Here is a 14323-nt window from a genome sequence, read left to right on the forward strand (position 1 = left end):
AAATGACTATAATATCCTTAGGTTATTTATTTTTCATTTCTTTCATTTTTTTAAAATCTAAATACTTATTTATTTATTTATTTAACAAATTAAAAAATAAAAGTATATATATCCATTTAATTTGTTTTTTCATTCCGAATCAGAACCCTAAAGCAATTTATTTTAATCAATCGCCTTCAATGAGTCATCTGTCGAGAAAGGAAATAAGAGAACTAGGGCAGCTTATGTTGTTGGCGACGGGAAAAGGGACCTCCGATCTTTGGTTTTCATCTGATCGAGAAGGATAATCATGAACGATGCAGTAACAAGGAAGGCTCAGTGGTGGAAGACTTGTTCAGAAGAAGAGCACCACCGGTGCCTTATTGGTTTGTAGCTAGGGAGTAACGAAAGCAGCAAGGGCTCCTTAAGCAGCTCACGTGCTTCTTCTGTCTCGGAAGGAAGGTGCGAAGGTGGGGAATCAAAAGGGGGTTGCTTCCTCCAATGTTTTCTTCGGGGAAACACCCACTTCGGTGGTGGGTTCAGGCTAGGGAACGAAGAAGAAATGGAGGATGAAAGGGGGAAAGGCAGCAACGATCACAATAATCTTCCGGGGGGGGGGGGGGTCATGAGATTCAATTTTGCTCCACAGAAAAGATCTTCAAAGAAAGAGCAAAAAATTCACTGGAAGTAGTTACAGGTTTTAGAGTGGAAGCCTCAATCTGGGGTCTGAACACGCCATTTAATTGAAGCCCTGTTCTTATCAAATCGCCATTGAAGAATTGCTTGGACTTGACTTTGCTTCAGCTACACATTGAATCCTGATCTAAACTGCATCAATCCAACGATGGAAAATTTTAAGGTTTTTCAGTGACTACTCCGACAGGTGATTTGAGAGGAAAAACAAAGGTGTGCACTTGCACCGGGTCTAAGTATATTCATAAGCAAAAGGACGTTGATGTTTCGTTTGCGGTTTCATCTGATACAGAGCCACCGTTCTCCTTGTACGTTTCCCTAAGGTTGTTTTAGTGAACAAGCACAGAACGACAGTAGGTTTGGGTAGCTCAACTCTAGGATGCGATGGAACTGGAGGTTCTCCAGGGTTGTGTGAGTAGGATCTTGATGCCAAATCCATAGTTGGGAAGATTAAAATTTGAGAGAGAGAGAGAGAGGTCCTCTATTATTTTTAACTAGTTTATAACCCGTAATAACCGCGGTTATAAAATTAATTAAACTTTCATATTAAAAAATCAAAATTATTAATCAATTATTTTAAATAAATTATTACTTAATAGATATTCTTTTAGTTATATAAAATTATAATCGTTGATTTAAATAAATACGTGAAGTTATATCATCTTATAATTTATATTAATTTTATTTTATTGTTTAATCTAATGTTATTAATTTAATATAATTAAAGGGAGAAATTTAAAATTTTGAAATTTAAAATGAAGAATCAATTATTAATTTAATAAAATTAGAGTGCAAATTTTAAAATTTGAAATTTGAAATTGATAATTAATAAATTGACAAGTGGAATGATATGTGATATATAACATTAATGAGGGGTTCTAATTGTATGATACTTGTCAATATGAGATTAAACCTATTCTTTTATAATAATAGGTATGTTAAAATAAATAACTAAATATTAAATTTAAAAAAAAATAAAAGAAAAATGAAAAATAAATACCCCAAGGGTATTATAGTCATTTCAATTTTCGAATGGACTATTTTTACATACAAACTAGTCTAAAAGGAAGACAAAGTCAAAAAAGTCATAGTTTGAACCAAACCCCAAAAAAAATGCATACCACAAGGACCATTTTTGCAATTTTGTCAATTTTGTGAAACCACAAGAACCATTTATGAAGTTTTCTTTTAATTTTATTAAACTTCTAGTTTATATCTATCATCACATTTATCATATATTTTATTTATAAATTTTAATTAATTATTTTTATATTGTTTTTGTTTTATTTTTCACTTAAAATGACAATTTCTACCACCAAAACCGGATGCTACACCAAGCCACATGAAAACGTATAAAAGGGCCCCTACGGCAAAATATAAATGTTTTATAGTCCATTGATTTTTGCCTTTATTGTGGGTTTTAAAAACGTAAAATTTAAAGAGATGCGTTATGAACTCTTAGTATGTTACATATAAGACATTTATACACATCATAAATTGACATATTGGGTGACAAATTTGTTCAAGACCAATTAAGTGACTTACACCAAATCGGGTATGAAGATTTTTTTTATCCCCATCGTTATTCCCTTTGTATAGACTTATTATTGGTCATAAGTCAGATTTAGAAATGAGATTGAAAAAGGTCACTGATTGCCATTTTCATGTTATAAACTCAATCTAAACACTCATCTTTAAATATGTATGTCATATTTTCATATTTCTAAGCTTCTATTCAAGACATCCATGAGTCTAAGCATCTTTTGGAGTGTCATAATCATATTAAAGTTTTTTATGGTTAAGTATTAGAGCATGTGGTTACATCTGCAGTTAAAACTACATATTCAACATTTGTTAGTGTTCTTTAATCTAAAGTCATTTTAGCACAGAGACTTAGAATCTCCTACTATACTAATAATCAAACGCTAAAAGATAACATATTCTCACAATATGGTAGAATAGAAGACCGGAGGAATTACAAAAGTAATCATACTTCAACACCAGAATCACCGGCTTCAATTCCATTCATCAACAAATGGTAAGATAATTCTCCATGGATGCTCTCAACATGTCGCTATGCCAAGATTTACTTGTAATATAATTCTTCTCTTTGCAGGGTTTTCTAATGATATTCTTTTTGAGCTTTTGTTACATTTCCTTCGACCTGAAAAGCGCTAGTGCAAACACTTTTGATGTAACATCGTATGGTGCAAAAGGAGATGGGAATACAGACGACTCGGAAGTAAACCATATCTACAAGTTTGAATCAAAAGAGAATGTGGTTACATGTTAAAGAATCACAACCAATTAACTACTGTTTTTTTTATGTTCATTGTTGTAGGCGTTTATTCAAGCATGGGCTGATTTATGTGGAGATAGTTCATCAGACCCAACTTTGATCATACCATCAGGCATGACGTTTTTGATAAGCCAAGTGACATTCATGGGCCCATGCCAATTTCCTACAGTAAATATTAAGGTCAAATTAAAACTCGAAACTTACCATTGAAATTTATGATAATAATTAGACCATTTTGCAAAAAAAAAAAAAAAAAAAAGTCAATAAAAACTGTTATATTTTGCGTAATTTTGGGACGTAACTACCTTATACTTTATCTTTGTCAATCAAACAATAAAAGTTTCATATATTTTTCCAACTTAATATTTTGACATAAAATATTAGGTTTCACCCATAATTTTGTTATATCAATTATTGCTTGTAACCTTTTTGTACAAGTTAACCATGTTAATACTGGTTACACCGTAAAAAAAAGTTCGCAACTTTTACGGTTTGATCGAGAAAGATAAATATCAGTAATTAAACCATAAAAATGCCCAAAATAGAATCTTTTTCCTGTAATTTGTGGTTATAGTTATTGTTAATATCACGTTATTTTTGTTGGCTGGGTAGCTTTTGGGCAACATCACTGCACCGATGACACTCGATGGTTGGAAAGATTGTAAAGAGAATAATTATTGGATACAGTTTGAATCAGTGTCAGGACTCACCATCGAAGGACCTGGCCAGATTGACGGTCAGGGCTCGATCTGGTGGAGACATCTGGTAACAAATAACCCTAATATCAAACACAATAGATAAATTAAATTATCTCCTACCTTTTATGTTTAGAAATATTTCTACCCACTAACATTATGATACGCGTTATCATTCCACCATTAAATTTAATTTTATTTGATATATTCTTAATATATTCTTATTAATGAGATAGTTAAAAAAATATGGAATGGTAACATTTGTCATATATTTAGTGGGTAGGAATATTTGTAGATAAAAGATAGGAAGAAATTTAATTTCTCAACACAATAAGACGATTCGGATTTATCATTTGATTTTGCAGGTGACACCTGAAACTTGTGATAGCCCTTCGGTAAGTTAGTTTGTTTCTTCATATTAGATGTTCATATATACATGTCAAGTTTTTTAGAATATATTATATGAACATGTATTTAATATATGAATCACTCAGGCTTTACATTTTATTAAATGTGACGGACTTCGGCTGAGTGGTACGACACATATTAACAGCCCAATGCTTCATATTAGCATTGTTGGTTGCAACGATGTAGATGTTGGAAATCTTCAAATATTAGCACCTGAATACAGCCCAAATACGGACGGAATCAACATTGGTGCTTCATCCCATGTTAATATTCATGACTCTATTATTCAAACTGGTATCAATTATCAAATCCGTACTTAGTAATAACTTCTTCTATGATCGATGTAATCTTTAATCATTTTCATAAGCTTAAATAGGTGATGATTGCGTGGCCATTAATGGTGGCATTGTTGATCTCAATGTAACGGGTGTGTATTGTGGACCTGGCCATGGCATAAGGTAGCTCATTAGATTATAAATTTCATTGATTGGGGTCTTACATTAATTTATGATCATGATACACAGTATCGGAAGCCTTGGGGAAAACGGTGGTTATGACACAGTTGAACAAGTTCGTGTAGAACATTGTAACATCTCAGGAACAACAAATGGGTTACGTATCAAGACAACACCAGTGAGTTCAAGGTTTGAAATTTTTTCTTTAATTTGTAAAAGATGAGACTGATATTAATCATTTAATCCATTTTGTTATGTCATAGAATGGAAATGGGTATGCTAGAGGGATTCTATTTCAAGACATTTATCTGGAAAACGTTAGAAATCCAATCATAATCGATCAACATTACTGCAGTAGTAGTTCTGAAAATGTTGATTGCTCAGCTCCAGTAAGTCTTGTAGCTCATAAAACCAATATCATTGTTATTGTGTAAAGATGGATCTTTGTATTTAATATCATGTACTTCTTTATCTGGATTTATTAGCCATCGACACCAGCTGTACAAGTGAGTGATGTGACTTACATGAACATATATGGATCTTCAGCAACACAACAAGCTATTACTTTCGATTGTAGTGGGTGTACTGGAATCGTAACAAATCAAGTTGAAATCACTGGAGATGTCGCCTTTGCTTATTGTAGAAACGCTGAAGGAAATTTTGTTGACACCACCCCGAATATTATTTGCAATTAGATTGTAACAGAAAGAAATGAAAGTTTGATAGATCTGAAACTAGAATAATAAATTGGTTGATATTAGGCCCTTTCATATGTGTTTATGTGTTCGTATTTTGGGATGAGAGAGAGACACGATAGACTTTCCTAAAGAGAAAAATAATGCTTACTTTTATTGAGTAGATAGGTGACTATTTATAGTAAACCAGTTCCCTCTTTTCTTGCTTCAACCCAACTTTGTAATACTCTCAAATACCTGGTCCTATAATCACCCATTCAACCTACTACCATTTATTTAATTCGTTAAATAAAGTAATTACTAAATTACTATTAAAACAACCTATCAAGATTAAAATAACCCAACATCCATCCTTTTAATTTGAACCCATTTTTTCCCAAGAAATGTGGGTTCTTCCTCTTCGTTCAAGTTTACATCTTTTTTGTTGCCTTTGTCGTTCCGTTTTGTGCACTCATAGCCAAATGCCCAAAATTTTCACAATCATATTAGAATCCACTTTTTGTCACCTCAACCTTTTCCTCTTCCGCATCCTCTTTATCTCTTTCATAGTTCCTTCCACGTCCTCTTCCGTGTCCACTACTTTCATCATGCTTTTGTTCGAGTTGATCTTGCTCTTCATCTTTTTTCTTTTAAGACTTTGAAGCTTTTCTTCATAAGCTTTAACCATTCCAACCGGTTCTTCAAATGACATAGTTTCAAATTCGGAATACTGTTTAATGGGAACTACATTTGGCAAATACTTCTTTGGAACTGAGTTGAGAAAATTTCTTTTAATCACCTTCTCTTCAAAAGTTGAACCAAGACTTGAATTTTGCAACAATACCAATTACCTTAGCTAAAAAATTTATTGATTGTTTCATTGTCTTTCATCTTAAGCATCTCCAATTCATTTGTTAACGTTTGCATCCTTGCCTTTTGCACTCATTCGTCTCCTATATACTCTCCTATATACTGAACCTTGATTGATTCACAAACATCTTTTTCATTATTGTATTTATCAACCTACAAAAGAACATTCTCTTGGAGGGTTTGAAAAATTATACCATTAGTTGTATAATTTTTCTTCTCATCAACTACATCTTTAGTTATAGCATCTCAGCGTCCATATGCCCTCAACATGGTTTCAATCATAATACACCAAGTGGTATAATTAGTCTTCGTTAATCTAGGACATTGAAATAGTACAGTAGTACCTTGCTTACGAGCCACAACTTCTTTTGATCCCCCTGTCATTTTCCTTCCTCTATGTAAAGAGCTCTTGATACTTGGTCACTCTTTCTTAGGGAAACCCCCGGTCTCGATAACCTCCTTTGGTCCTCGGTCTAACTAGACATGTAACAACCCAAAAACTCAGAACCAAATTTTTTTGTTTTTATATTAAATAAACCATCAACCAAACATGTTTATCAAACCATAAGGTAATCAAAGTATATCAATAATCATCCAAAAGTACGTCAGAGTTGATAAAGCGAAAAATCATGGTTTGTGTAATGCGATCATCCCGAGCTCTTCCCTTTCGAACCGGAAGTACCTGAAACATAAACTAAAAATTGTAAGCACAAAGCTTAGTGAGTTCCCCAAAATACCACATACCATACATAAATTTCAGCATAAGGCTATACCGGGTCTATTTCACCCCCGAGTCTATTTCAACTCATATGTTAGCACTAGGCTGTACCGGGTCTATTTCACCCCCGGGACTATTTCACCCCCAAGTCTATTTCAACTCATGTGTCATCACAAGGTTATACGAGTGTGTGTGTGTGTGATGCGCTGCTACGCCGCCAGTTCTTTCCCCTTGGATGAAGAGGTACCTGAAACCAAAACTGAAACTATAAGCACAAAGCTTAGTGAGTTCCCCCATCATACCACATAATATACAATCATACATGCTGTCAGGAAATTCTGGGGTGCCCGACCTACCCATGTCAATCCATTCTAGGGTGCTGACTACCCATGTCAAGCCATTATGGGGTGCTGACTACCCGTGTCAGGCCATTCTAGGGTGCCTTCCTACCTTCCGGTCTAACTCACCCGGTCACAGGGACTATTTCACCCCCTACTACTATCACATAATAACATATCATAAACATGCTGTCAGACATATATGTGGTGTCCGACCTACCCTTCGGTCCTAACAACCGGTCGAGGGACTAATCCCCTCCTACTACCACTATCACATAGAACATAACATACTGGCACATAGAGCATATCAAGTAATAGCCAACCAGACAATTATCATAGAGACAATCATCTCAACTGTAATCAACTACTAGTGGGTCGGCCTTGGTGCCTTAGACCCACTTCTACTGGAAGGTAACTCACCTCGTAAATTGCGTGTCGAACCTCGCGGAGGAAATCTCTAATAGCTGCTCCGATGACTCCCGGTTATCAGAGACACATAACACTCAATTAGAGTCTGTAATACTACTCAGGGTAAAATGATTGTTTTACCCTTCGGTCCAATTGGGACATACTTAAGTCCCGATTCTCACTTATCAAGCCCAGCTCTCTTATGACCGATTAAGGATTCCCTAATGGCCCACTCATTGTTCAATTTCTGAATTAGACCTTATTTTCCCCAAATGGGCCCAAAAATTCCCAAGTCCAATATAATAATCCTCAAGGGCCCAATACTCAGGTTCCTTATTCCTAAATCCAAAATAATACTTCATAGTTGGCCATGGGGCCCAAAAGTCCAGGCCCATCCTCTTAGGGCCTAAAAGCCCAATTTTCCCAATTTGCATGCGTACGCGCGGCGTACCAAGGAATATGCCCATCATACTTGCCAACTTCTTTGGGACTTCATTCATGACTAAATCCGTTAAGTCTTTACATTCAAAATGCAAATCCAGGTCCTTTTAGACCTCCTACCATAAATTCATGAACTTTATGTGCTTGCATGCAAGGTTAGAGTCAAAACATGATTTTGGTCCTTTTAACAAATTTTAAGACCCACAAACACTTGCATGGTTGTGGCTTAACCACCAAGGTTCGATTTTTATGACTCTTAGTGCCTCTAAGAGCCCAAAAGGATAGCTATTATGGTCTGAAATCATTAAGATGCAAGAAGCCTCAACAATGGAGTCCAAAAGTAACTTTAAACACCCCCCATAAACATATCTAAGAATATAATGGCCGAGGTTGGAACTTGATACCTCAAATAAGTCAGAAATTGTGCTAATCTTCTGGATCTACAAGCTCTTGGTGGATCCTTGCTCCTTCTTCAAGTTCCTTCCTCTTCCAAATCACCAAAACTACACCAAAAACTCTCAAATAGCTCCCAAATCACAAGAACACACAAAATTAGGCTAGGGTTTTCGTGGAGGCTGTATGAGGGTGAAGGGAGGTTGAACCACAGGGGTAATGTTCTTTATATAGGGAGTAAACCCTAAATTTTAGGGTTTAAAGAGTTGTGCGTAATCCCGGTATGACGGGCGTACGTGCTTGGCCTCCGTGCTTCTTTTCCACGAGTACGTTGGGTGTACACGGCAATGTACGCCCCGCGTACGCAGCTTCCTCATCCCACTAGCTATGCCCAAAGATCAAACCCCAAACCAAACCACACCACACTTTAATTAGGATGAATAATAATAATACCTGGAAAATCCCAGATGCTAGACTTTTGCATATGCTTTCATACCAGTTTGGTATCGACATGATTGACCTTATTCAAAACCATACTTCTCTTATGATGATATGAATTATTTATATTATGAGATGTAAATACAATAACAATTAATCAAGGGATAATTTATCAAACATTTAAAACTAAGCATTATAAATCTCATTAAAACCCAAATATATCTATAGTAAAAAAAAAGTTATTTTCTAGATATTTAAAATATGTAGCTTCGTTAAAAATGTAATTTTATGTAAATTCATCTAATTAAAATTTACATTAATAAGAATGGGATATATTGTAATTTCCATATTCCTAAAAACATCCATGGTCAAGAATTGGGAACTAACAAAATGAAAGGAATCATATTCTTTCTAGAACGGTCCACATTCCCTTTAATCAGGTAAAACAAACATGTTTTTTTCATTCTAATTGAATCAACATCCATTCCTTCTACCATTCTCTCATACCAAACAATAACACTCTCTAAAGGAAAGATTTACTTATTTACCCATTAGCCATGACTATGTAAAATAAAGATTTTCACAAACCTATTTAGCATTGATAGAACATTTTTGAAATACCAATGTTTCGGATAGACTAGTAATTTCACTAAACCAAACAGGTTGTATTTTGGGGTGGTTTTGTAGTTGCAAATATGAAAAATGTGACTGATGATGTAATAAAGATAGTTAAGAGGATAAGAGCGACAACAAACAAAACTAATATACACAGAACTTATATTTTACGCAAAAAAATTTATTTTATGTTCTTTCTTTTAGCTTCTTCTTTCTTCCATGTTACATATTTGTTTTTGATCTCTTTAGCATTTTCTAATAATGCAATAGTGTGTTCTTTCATTTTCCTTTTTCGTATTTAAATTAGGGTATTGTTAAAGTGATTGCAATAGTTATTTGACAAACTTGGATTTCAGTTTTGACCATTCTGGCATTCATTCAAAAGCATGCAATAAGATTTAAGGTACTTGAAAGAAATGTCACAATAGTAAAGAAATACCATCACAACATTGTTCTTATGAATTTTGTATCAAAGTAGTGATGGGTTTGAGCCATAAGAACTTTCCTATGTACACATGCAAACCCTAATTGCTTGGATCTAGGTTTCTCTAATTGAACATGCATGTATCCAAGACTTTCATTCATAGATCTAGTGTAAACAAACAATTCATATCATATGAATAACAGATCTAGAAGAATACCTTGAGTTGCTTGTTTGATACTTCTTCTTCTTAGAGCTTAGAGTCACAATTGTCACTCCTCTAATGGCTTACAAACATCAACTAGCAAGAAGATGATTTGAGAGAGAGAGAGAGAGGAGGAGGAGGAGGGTGAGAAATCGGCCCTAGGGTTCCTTTCCTTTCATGAGTGCCGATTTCCCTCACCCTAGGGGTCTATTTATACTATGGGATACTAGGGTTTCACCTTTAACCCTAATTGAATAACTTAGGCCCTAAGTAATCCAAGATCCTCCTAGATATTAGGCTTGGACGATTTTATGGTTCCCAAACCCTAAATTTTGTCCACCCCATTATCTATAAGGATACATAGCCCAAAACACAACTATCACACATTTGACAGTTATGCCCCTTTATTCAATTAACCTCTTTAAGTCACCAAATTAATTCTTAATTAATATATGACTTATATTAATCAAATAATATTATTAATCCTTTAATATATTATTCTCATAATATATTAACAATAATATTTCTTCTCTCTTAACAAATCATTCTATCAAGTTGCTATGGTGAAGGCAACCCAAAAGGACCATGCTCAACCGGGTCAAGTACTTACCAAAAATAGTTACAGCCTTAGACACTAATCCAACAGTCTCCCACTTGGATAATTCTAGTAACTATATATACAAACACAAACCGATTAGCAATCGTAGCTCTCAAAGACGCTGTCAACTCTGATCTTATCAATGTCCTATCCTTTAGATAAGGGATCGTACAGTCCTCTGTTTAGATATTATGCTGACAATTTTATGGAACTTATTGTCAAGCATTTAGTTTCTTGATCTCATATTCATTTGAAATAGAACTTAATTGAACACATCAATTCAGTCCTGACCGGGCCCGGTAAATAAGTCAAATCATATCAACGAGCGGCCGTGATATCGCTTTTACTCTCTTAGGATAAAAGTAACAGATAAACTTCGACTTATATGCATTCACTATTTACTAATCAACTATACACAACAATGCGTTTTATGACATGAATTTACTGATGTGGTTTCGCATTACCAATGCACAACCAATTAATAAACAACAAACCATATATCTTGGTTTTAAGACCATATGATATTATCGTCTTGTGATCACTTGTGTCACATTCCATAAACTGATTCCAGCAAGCGCGGGTTTATTCCAATGCTTAAAACTTGTTCATAAGCACTCATGAACGTTGTAGAAAACCTTTGCTATGTCTAATACTCTTTTAGACAACCTACACACCAATTCATGACAATCTTCATTCATACCTACTTCCAACATATGAACGATTGTGGACCATTCGAATAATTCGATTATTCTTAATAACTTAATTATTCAGGAAGTCAAAACATGCAAAGTGAAACAATAGTTAAACAATTAACATAAGACAATAACTTTACTTATAAATAATACTCTTTTATTTAATCATCAAATGTCAATTACATTTATCTATTACATGTTTCAAAACTATCTAATCTAAACTAGTATCGTCTTTCAGCCCAATGCTCCTAGCGTGCTGCAAATACTTAACCCTGCTCAGTCCCTTCGTAAGCGGATCTGCTGGGTTATTCTCTGATGATATCCTCTTCACTGCGAGGTGTCCTTGTACTCGATGTCTAATAAAGTGATATTTTCTGTCGATATCATGATCCCTCGGTTCCTTGGTCAAGGCAACCGCTCCTTCATTATCACAGAAAATTTCCATAGGATCTTTTATAGCAGACACAAATCCAAGGTCACCAATGAAGTTCTTCAACCACATCGCCTCCTTTGAAGCTTCGCTCGCTGAAATATATTCTGATTCACACGTTGAATCAGCTACGGTCTCTTGTTTGGAACTTTTCCAAGTCACTGCTCCTCCATTAAGGGTAAAGACCCAGCCCGACTGCGAACGGTAGTTGTCCCTGTCGATCTGGAAGCTGGCGTCACTATACCCTCGCACCTTTAAGTCATCACTCCCTCCGAGGACTAGGAACCATTCTTTGGTCCTCCGAAGGTACTTAAGTATATTCATGACTGCAATCCAATGAGCTCTGCCAGGGTTCCCTTGATATCTACTGACCATGCTCAAAGCAAAGGCCACATCAGGGCGAGTACAAGTCATAATGTACATGATTGATCCAACTGTGGAAGCGTAGGGTACTCGGCTCATCTCAGCTATCTCGGCTTCCGTACTCGGACTTTGAGTCTTACTCAACTTGGCATTACTTTGTATCGATAGTTCTCTCTTCTTCGATTTTTCCATACTAAAACGTTTTAGTACTTTATCTAGGTAAGTATTCTGACTAAGACCTTTTAGTCTCTTACTTCTTTCTCTCACTATCCCTATTCCCAAAATATAGCAAGCCTCTCCAAGGTCCTGCATAACGAAGCACTTCCCGAGTCAGGATTTAACCTCCTGCAAGGTCGAGACGTCATTTCCTATGAGCAGTATGTCATCAACATACAAAACGACGAAGCTAACTATACTCCCACTGGCCTTGACATATACACATGATTCATCTTCACTTCGTACAAATCCAAACTCTTTGACTTTCTCATCGAAGCAAAGATTCCATCTGTGAGACGCTTGCTTAAGTCCATAAATGGACTTCTCAAGCTTGCACACTCTATTGGGATGCTTCGGATCGACAAAACCCTCTGGCTGATCCATGTAAACATCCTCAGCCAACTTCCCATTAAGTAAAGCGGTCTTGACGTCCATCTACCATATCTCGTAATCATAAAATGCAGCAATGGCTACCATCACCCTAATAGATTTTATCTTAGCGACTGGTGAGAAGGTCTCATCATAGTCAACTCCGGGAGTTTGAGTAAAGCCCTTCACCACTAGTCGTGCCTTATACGTGTGCACATTCCCATCCACGTCGGTCTTCTTCTTGAAGATCCATTTACACCCAACCGTCTTACGTCCGGGCACATTGTCAACCAAATTCCAAACTTGGTTGTCATACATGGACTGAATCTCGCTGTCCATTGCCTCTTTCCCTTTAGCAGAATCCGGGCCTGCCATGGCTTCCTTATAGCTGTTAGGTTCATCTAGATTTACTAGTGTACTGTCACTAATATACGTGTCCCCTTCGGTAGTAATATGAAAGCCATATAATTGGGGTTGAACTCTAACTCTTTCAGAGCGTCTAAGAGGTAAGGACTCGTCAATTGGTTCAACCGGAGTTTCCTCCTCGGGTTGAGCGCCAGCGATAGAGGTTCCTTCATCGCCCGACTCTTGAATCTCTTCAAGATCGATTTGCCTCCCACTGTCTCCTTGGCTTATGAGTTCTCGCTCTCGGAAAACCCCTTTCCTCGCAACGAAGACAACATTGTCACTCGGTCTATAGAAGAGATATCCAAAGGATTTCTGCGGGTAGCCGATGAAAATACATCGCTCACTACGAGGTTCGAGCTTGTCGTGAGTCTCTCGTCTTACGAAAACCTCACAACCCCAAACCTTGATATGTGCCAACGAGGCAGCTTTCCCTATCCACATCTCGTGAGGAGTTTTGGCAACCTTCTTTGTAGCGACTCGGTTAAGGATATGGGCAGCAGTCTCTAAGGCATACCCCCAGAATGAGATAGGTAGGGAAGCACGACTCATCATAGAACGAACCATGTTTAACAGGGTTCGATTACGCCTTTTTGCCACACCATTCAATTGCGGTGTCCTAGGTGGCGTCAATTGCGAAACTATTCTGCATTCCTTAAGATAGTCGTGGAATTCAAGACTTAGGTACTCTCCTCCTCGATCGGATCGAAGCATCTTGATTTTCCTGCCCAATTGATTCTCCACTTCATGTTTGAATTCTTTGAACTTTTCAAACGTTTCTGACTTGTGCTTGATTAAGTAGATATACCCATATCTACTATAATCATCAGTGAAAGTCACATAGAATCGGTTCCCATCCTTTGTGGTAGATCTAAAGGGCCCACACACATCGGTGTGTATGAGATCCAATAAACCCTCACCCCTATCACAAGTGCCAGTGAAGGGTGACTTGGTCATCTTTCCAAGTAAACAAGATTCGCACGTGTCATCTTCCCTAAGGTCTAATGACTCCAACACTCCATCCTTTTGGAGTTGGGCTATGCGCTTCTTGTTGACATGTCCAAGACGACAATGCCACAAGGATGCTCTATCCATACTATTGGGAGAATCCATACACATCACATCATTTCCTAGGTTATCTACAACCATAACAGTTTCATAAATTCCATTACAAGGCATTGCTTCAAAATATAAAACACC

At 36.4% G+C, this 14323-nt stretch overlaps 1 protein-coding gene across 1 annotated transcript; it reads left to right on the forward strand.

Annotated features, from left to right (window-relative positions):
- Positions 1-2776: 2776 nt before the first annotated feature.
- Positions 2777-5354, forward strand: LOC111883174 (probable polygalacturonase At3g15720; the record flags this gene model as incomplete). The annotated part of the gene is made up of 9 exons (XM_042896058.1): positions 2777-2914; positions 3014-3151; positions 3584-3736; positions 4032-4061; positions 4161-4368; positions 4451-4532; positions 4599-4707; positions 4793-4918; positions 5015-5354. Coding segments are annotated over 9 exons (1194 nt in total), but the record flags the coding sequence as incomplete, so codon positions are not given.
- Positions 5355-14323: the final 8969 nt, after the last annotated feature.

The sequence above is a fragment of the Lactuca sativa genome, chromosome 6, assembly GCF_002870075.4.
Source record: "Lactuca sativa cultivar Salinas chromosome 6, Lsat_Salinas_v11, whole genome shotgun sequence".
Lineage (NCBI taxonomy): Eukaryota > Viridiplantae > Streptophyta > Magnoliopsida > Asterales > Asteraceae > Lactuca > Lactuca sativa.